Source organism: Lingula anatina, chromosome 2 (genome assembly GCF_051362555.1).
Source record: "Lingula anatina isolate TDL-2025a chromosome 2, LinAna3.0, whole genome shotgun sequence".
Classification (NCBI taxonomy): Eukaryota; Metazoa; Brachiopoda; class Lingulata; order Lingulida; family Lingulidae; genus Lingula; species Lingula anatina.
In genome coordinates this window covers 41246669-41254216 of record NC_141768.1, presented here as the reverse complement: position 1 = coordinate 41254216, position 7548 = coordinate 41246669, and the positions used below count along the sequence as shown (strand labels likewise).

At 33.2% G+C, this 7548-nt stretch overlaps 1 protein-coding gene across 2 annotated transcripts in view; it reads left to right on the top strand.

Annotated features, from left to right (window-relative positions):
- The first annotated feature begins 5 nt into the window (after positions 1–5).
- The window catches only part of LOC106157351 (coiled-coil domain-containing protein 57-like), a 23334-nt gene continuing 15791 nt past the window's right edge, over positions 6–7548 (top strand). Inside the window, exons 1-13 of one of the 2 annotated variants that reach the window (XM_087005799.1) lie at positions 6–24; positions 564–763; positions 1278–1432; positions 1698–1866; positions 2087–2208; positions 2419–2507; positions 2822–2979; positions 3570–3644; positions 4050–4250; positions 4469–4627; positions 4955–5117; positions 5858–5992; positions 6472–6640. In XM_087005799.1, coding sequence (XP_086861925.1) covers positions 675–763; positions 1278–1432; positions 1698–1866; positions 2087–2208; positions 2419–2507; positions 2822–2979; positions 3570–3644; positions 4050–4250; positions 4469–4627; positions 4955–5117; positions 5858–5992; positions 6472–6640 — 1684 coding nt within the window. In that variant the 5' untranslated portion in view covers positions 6–24; positions 564–674. The other variant, XM_087005798.1, reaches the window with a different exon arrangement.

The window sequence follows — 7548 nt, the reverse complement described above, 5'->3', positions numbered from 1 at the left end:
TTGTCGTGATGGGTGTCGCAGAAGGTTTGAGTGGAGTATTTGTAGCGTCATCTTCGACACAATCATAATTTAACCTATAAAAAATTGAGTTTTTTTTTCAGTTTTAACTCCAATCTCTGTAGGGAATGTTTAATTAAACAGTACCTTCAATAATTTAATTATTTTGATAAGACAAAACTGACCTACTTAAAACGAGGCTTGGAGGAAACTTTGGTTTGTATAGGTTTGTATTATTCACTGGCCCAGAACTCCGTAAAAATGAACATAGAATTATTTAAGAATTAGATTGTTAAATGTGCATTTATTGCCTGGTGTTGCAGGGTGTCTTTGCCACTGCTGCTGCCGAACAAGTAGTAATGCAATCAAAAAATTGCTTTATGTTCCCATGTTACAGCTTTTACACCAGAGTCTAAAAAATATACATAGTGACCATTAACTTAATAAATTTCCAAAATTTTACTAGTCCGGCTTCTGTTTAATTGGCATTTAGGGCCAAGGCTGTAATGTCACATATTGAAATTTGAAGTAAATTAAATACTAATAGATCCTTCCACACTTTTCAGAACAATAGTTGATTCTATGCGGTTTGCATGAATGTGATGCTGAGTAGGGATTCAAGCATCAAACCAAATGTATGAGGAAAATATGTTCTACTGCACATGTAAAGCTCTGCCATGAGTCAGCCTCCGCCACCAGATAGTGAATCTCTTAGGGAACTTGCTGCCCAGAAGGAGAAAGAATGGAGAGAATTGCAGGAATTGAGGTAGAATATGTTCAAATTGACCCTACTCTAGCACTTGTTTTTATCCTCAATTATTTCCTCCCCTTCTGGCCTATTAGCAGTATAAGATAGACTGTAGAACTTTTTTTACTAAATGCTGAAGGCAGAGTTTGATTGCTTTAAAGTGAAATGTGGGGACAGTGTTGTCTTAATTCAAAACTAAGACATTAAACGTAATACAACATTAAAACTAAAATATTTATACTACTTTGTTGTGCAAAAGGTGTTGGCATTCTAATGTTAAATAGCAATCCAGGTGGTTTTATCACTGGACTGTGTAGAACTCAAATGCCATACACCTAAAAGGTCTGGTGAAGAATCGCTTACATGACTATTTCAGATACTTTCTTCAGCATTTTGATCTATACTAGTATTTGTCTTTGAAAAGTTAAGAGCATACCACAGAATTTTGCAATACTCCTAGCAATTTACAATTTTGTCTATTGCACTTACTCTTTGAATATGCTAACTTTATATCAACTTTTTTCAATTACAGAAACCACACATTGGAAATAGCATACAAAGAAAAGGAAAACCAACTGAATCAAGAGAATGCCAAATTTATGAAACTTAAAGAGGATTTCAAATATAACCTTAAACTGCTAGAGGAACGGGATGTGGAACTGGAAAGATATGATGCAATTTTTGGAGGTCTGTGATATGGCTAACACTATTAACAAGTGGTCATTGTATGTTTGAAACAATCACAGCAAGTCATCTATAAGTTAAGCTTAAACAGTTACAGGTTTCTATTGGCCGAACTGTGTAATTTCAACATGAGCACTTAGGTATTTGTTACAACATTTTACATAAAAATGAACAGGCACTGGTGATTTATGCTTGAAACTGATAAATGCAATAATGCACCAACTTTCTAGTATACTAGTAATTTAAAAGACAGAGATTAAATTTCCAGAATTGAAAGCTGCCATCAATGCCAAGAATGGAGAAATCAGTGAGATGAAGATACAACAAGATGAGCTATGTGCCAGTCTGAAAAGAGAAGAGCATGCTAAGGAGCAGCTTCAAATGCACTATCAACAAAGAATGAGAGAGAAACAGACAGAAGTTGACCAGTTTAGGAGGTATACTGTACAATTTTCAATGCACAAGTTTTACTTTTTGCAGTCTGTGTTTTCTTATTTGCAGAAAAAATATTTTTATTTATTCTTTGACCTGTTTTTGTTATGTCTTCATGAAGTTAATCTGGTTTTTAAAGAAGACAGGATATTTAAGTTTTAATGCTTTATTACAGAAAGAAATGTTTTTAAGTTGGCCTGTATCATACATAATTTGAACTTGTAGTGAGAAAGAGGCTGAGATTAAAGCTGAAAGAGAACAACTAGAAAACATCAAAAGGAATTTGGAACATCAGCTTCGAGAAGTTGAGGGTGAACTTGATGTCCAGAAAAGAGAAATTACTGCAGGTATGGGATATTTTAGCAACTCTAGTGATATAAATGTCATTAGATATTTAAGTGAGTCTTTTGTTTTGAAAAATTATATTCATTTGAAAAATTTTCTCAATTTTTACCATTTTTTAGTGGTGTATAAATAAATGAAATAAATTAATTAAATTAAGTATATAAAAGACATAAAAATGTTCAATTGTATTTTAAATTACACATTTCTTTCAGGTTTTGATGAGGCTATGAAAAGAAGAGAACATGAGTTCAGGACACAAATGGATGAGAAGAGTGGCCAGATTCTTGCTTATGAACTGAAAGTTTGTATCTGCATTTTGATGATACATCTGTTTAGGGCAATTCACGTAAATTAAAATAGTAATTTAAAAAAATCTACTTCTTGGCTGAGAATACCTTTTAATGGAAAGAACTCAACAAATCAGCAGTAAATAAAAACTTCCAAATATCACACAAAATGTGAGTTACTGACATGTTCACACTTTTTGTATAATGACCCTATTTTGTTTGCTGCTTCGAACAATATTTTTTTATCTTGGATTATATAACCAGACACCGATTTCTTTTTGGGGAAGGAAAGGGTCATTTTATATCATCTCATTTGTTAATTTTGTAGATCAAATTGTTGACCAAAGAGGTGGAAATGTTGTCAGAAGCTGGAGAGAAAACAGAGAAAGAATTTCACCATGTGGATCAAAATCACAGGACACTAGAGAAAAAGTTTAAGGAAAAGGAATGGGAATTTAATGATATGCAGGCCATGAAAGATGCCAGGTAATTCAATAAAGACTATTGTCAGCTCTATTATGAGTTAAGTTAGTCTGGTGAGTTAAGTTTTTTTCAGTCATCAGGTAAAATCACTGTTAGTACAGTAATTCTTCAATCTCTAGTATTTCAGTGTCTAATGTGTCGTCTTATCATGGTAAATTCACATTAAGTTTTGAATAGAATATATCAAGATTTTATTTTTACCTGTTTTAAGAGTGCATTTCATGATGAATGGCCTGTCTTCTTGTCAATTTTATTACAGAATATTGTCATAGAACTCATGTATTCACATTCTTTTTTTCACATCTTTGAGAGACAAAAGCAAGGAACAGTGGCATGACTACAAAACCAGACCATCTTTCTTTGTCTGGTCTTAGTGTGTCTTAGTTTGGATACTTCTATACAAGCTAATTGAGGCTACAGAATAATAATACCAGGTTCTAGACAACTGATTGCTGGTTGCACATGGACCTCATCTCTGTTTTTGTCCATTTTCTTTTTCTTTTCCTTTCACAATCTCAATAAAAATCTATCAGTGGACAACATTTTTTCTGTTAACAGAGGCATAGAACTCAGGTATTGTGTTATGGTTGTAGGATACAAGAGTTGGAGAGCAAGTTGCACCAAACAGAACTTGGTGTCAAAAGAATGGAGGAAGAATTTCAAAGAAAGTAAGAACTTTTTTACAGAAGAATTATGTTTTTCATTGCCTTCTCAAATGATGTTGAAAAATTAAAGTGAAATATTTCAGAAGATGATATAGTTTTTTTATATACTTTGTGATTGTATTACATTTTGACAAGTGACATTGACATTTTCAAATGATAATTTACTTTGGATTTAAAGTTAGCTAGAATGTTCTTTAGTTTTCTATTATAATTTTAGGAGCACCAAAGTATTTGGTAAAATGGATGGTTTGTCCCATAAATAACACTTTTAGCTACTCATTTTGAAACATAGTCTACATTTCATTCCAAATACAATTTTTAAAAAGATAGGAAACATTGGAGGACATATTTATCCCAACTGAACTAAACTTCATCTCTTTAATCTTCATTAAAATTAAACTCCATAAGGTTTGAAGAGAGGGACAGATATGCCAGAGAGAAGGAAGCCGCTTTATTAAAAGTCAAAGAAGGTCACCACGAGACTGAGAGAGTTCTGCAGGAGAACATCCGTGAGCTGCAAACACAACTGGAGCAGGCACAGGTGGAGAGCAGACGTCTACAGTGGGAGAATCAGGATCTGGCAAAGGAGAAGGAGCTGCAGGCAGAAAAGTAACAAAAAATTAAATTTTTACTCTTGAAATCTTAAGGTTACAAATGAATGACAAAAAGTTTCAATTTTATCCAGGTACTAGCCACTATATTTAAGACTCTGTTGTCCCAATGGCCTGAAGGCCTAAAATATTATGCTTCCTTAAATATTGTTCCTTTGCAGTTATGAATAAAATATTAATTTATAATTAAAACAAACTACTGTCTAAATTTTTCAGACTTCATGGAGAGATACACGACGTGAAAGAGAAATGGGATGCCCAACTGTCTGAGATAGCTCGTACTAATGTTGCCAGGGATTTGGAACTGCAGGCCCCAAAAGACAATGAAGATAGTATCAAAGCTGAGCTTCAGCAGAAAAAGGAGAGCATTGAAAGGTGTTTATTAGGACATCATTCTCAACTTGTGGTACAAATTGGTAGGCCACAACAACCAGAATGAAAAGATTCAGCTTATGTGGTATTATTCTATAAATAATTCAAATCATGTTTTTGTTTGTGTGAGTGTGTGTGCTAGTGTGTGTGTCCACATGAGTGTTTGTAATATACTGACTTACTTTACTTCTTCAACCCATGATAGACATAATATCACAATAATTATTATACTCCACCACTGAACTCTGTCTTTTGCTTTTGCCTGTGCTTTTGACATATTTATTTATTTTTGCTTGCTTTAAAACTGACATTAATGTATTATTCACCAAGGTACAAGAAGGAGATGACCCTGGCTGTGGAAAGAGAGGCCAATTTGGAGCGTGCCAAGGCTCAGCTGGACCTGGACTGGCAGAGGAGATACGAAGAGGTGGAGAGACTGCAGTATGAGCGCTCTGAGGACCTGGTGAAAAACCTGACTAGGGCTAGGGATGAGGTGAGGAAAGTTTGTGCTCGTGACATTTGCTACAAAGTTTCCAACACCTTTCTTTTTCTAATTATTTAATTTTTCAAGAATCATTGTTTTAAGATATTTACAACAGTTTACTTTCTGACACAAAGTCAACCTTCCAAAAACTTTTGAATTCAGTTTCTTTCAATATTTATCTTATGTGTGGATTATTTGATGTAGCCTTACCCATGTGAATCTCTACTGGAAGAATGTTGATTTTGGTCTTATATATACTTTGTAGGAACCCTCTGTGAAATTATAATTTTCCATTAGATACAAGATATTTTGATTTGCAAAAAAAATACGTTTTATTTAGAAGTGAACAACGTAATTATGTCAGATTATTATTATTATTATTTATTTTATTTTTTTTTTTGGCTGAAGTCTGAAAAACTTTTTCAACAAATTCAAAAGCTAATAATTGTTTTGTTATAAAATTTAATACCTGAATGTCACTGTCCTGTAAGATAACATCAAAAGTTGCAGCATCACTGTGATCCAAAATTGTTGATAATGTGTCTTTTTCTGTAATAGGTAAAAAAATGAGCAATATTGTCATGGGTCAGTGTTGTGTTTGGTGATGACATCATCTGTCAAGTTTTGTCAGACGTCACATTCCTGGATTTAAGATTGAATTCTGTGCTTATTATATGATAATTCTACTGATGGAACTTCATTCTGCAGTTATACATGACACATATAGACTATTGTTTCCTTTTCAACAGGCTTTTGCTACCCTGAAGGAGAAGGACAGAGAACTCCAACAGAGGGAGAGTTTGATCAAAGTGTTGACCAGGGACAGGGACCAGGCACTGGCAACACTGAAACAGCATGGATTGGTGCTGGATAGAAATATAGATGTATGCTTTTTTGAAAATATATTATTTATATTCTAATGAGTTTAGTTTTGAAGCATGGTGTGAACTGCTAGTTGAATTTATTTTTTTGGGTTAATATTTTGCTTTTATTAGATGGGAATATTGAAGTGTGGGAAGAAAAAGAGAAATTCAAATTGGTTGTTTGTATCATGGTGTGTACTGCTGCTTTTGAAACTTTATACATGGATATGATCTGCTTTACTTAAGTTTTTTGTTAGAAGATAGGTTGATGATTAATAAAAGGAAGGAAATGATTTTATCACGTTAATAAGTAAATGAAAGTTTTGGGACAGGGAAATATATAAAAAGATCACCAGAAAGATGTAATTTAAAATTCATGCTTACTAGTGATGAGATCTTATTTATTTATTTTTTTAGTAGCATGTATAAAAAACATATCTAAAAAGGAAAATCCAGAACTGAAGCATGTAATTTTTATATTTTATATTACCACTCCACAGACCTCGGCTGTCCATGGTACCCCAGCCCAGTCAGAGTCTGAAGAAATCTCCCAGCTACAGGCACAGAATGAAAAACTGAGAACAGTGATCAGGCAGATGAGGACTGAAATGGAGAATATTGGAGACCAGGAGCCAGTCAAGCAGAAGACGGGCAGTTCGGTCACTGAAGGTATAATACAGTTTTATTATAGAGTACGTAAGGCAGATATAAGAAATACTCATCTGTTGCTTGAAGAAACTGTTATAGTAAATGAGTATAAATACTATAAATGGGTGACTTGGCACATGAAAACATTGGAAAACAATAAGTGGAATCTTAGCTTGTCTTGTCTGAGTGTTGAACACCACTGATGGAATTTCTCATTGAATAACTCATTTACAATTTAACTGAAATCTTATTTTATGATCTCTCAATTTTTTTTATTGCCTCAATACTAGAGACTCGCGTGACATAATTTAAATTACTGTAGCAATGTATTATAGTACAGATTTTTTGTACTTTGAATACATTAATCAACAGGGGAGCTCATTTAACTATTTAAATTAATCAAGGAAGAAGATAGATATCTACTTCCTTGGATTGATTAAATGATACATTGGACTCATAAACTGGGCCATTAAAATAAAACCTAAAGAGTGTCAGTATATGGTAATTATATTCAAGGCGCTTCTGTTTATTAATTACCTAGCCAGTTAATGTGTATAACTACGTGCAATGTTTATTTGTCTGAGATTGAGATGTCTGGGTCTGGTTAATTAAAATTGTGGTTCTCTGAATCATTTGATTTCAGCTATCGTAGCATGGTTCAAGCCGCACTTGTTAAATGTTGTTTAAATTCATAGTTCAAGATGCATGTCACTATTTTAATTTGGTTATAATGTTAATTCTGCATTTTATTTGGCCTATAGAGTTGTTAGTTTCAAGGCTGTGGTATTCTATGCATAAATTTGATAGAAAAAAGTGGTTGATTATTCTTGTCTACAAGATCTTTCTACAAAGTTACCTTTAAGACTATTATTAGAATATAAAAATGCTAAATTATAATTTGAATTTCAAAAAGCAAAAGCTGCATTTTG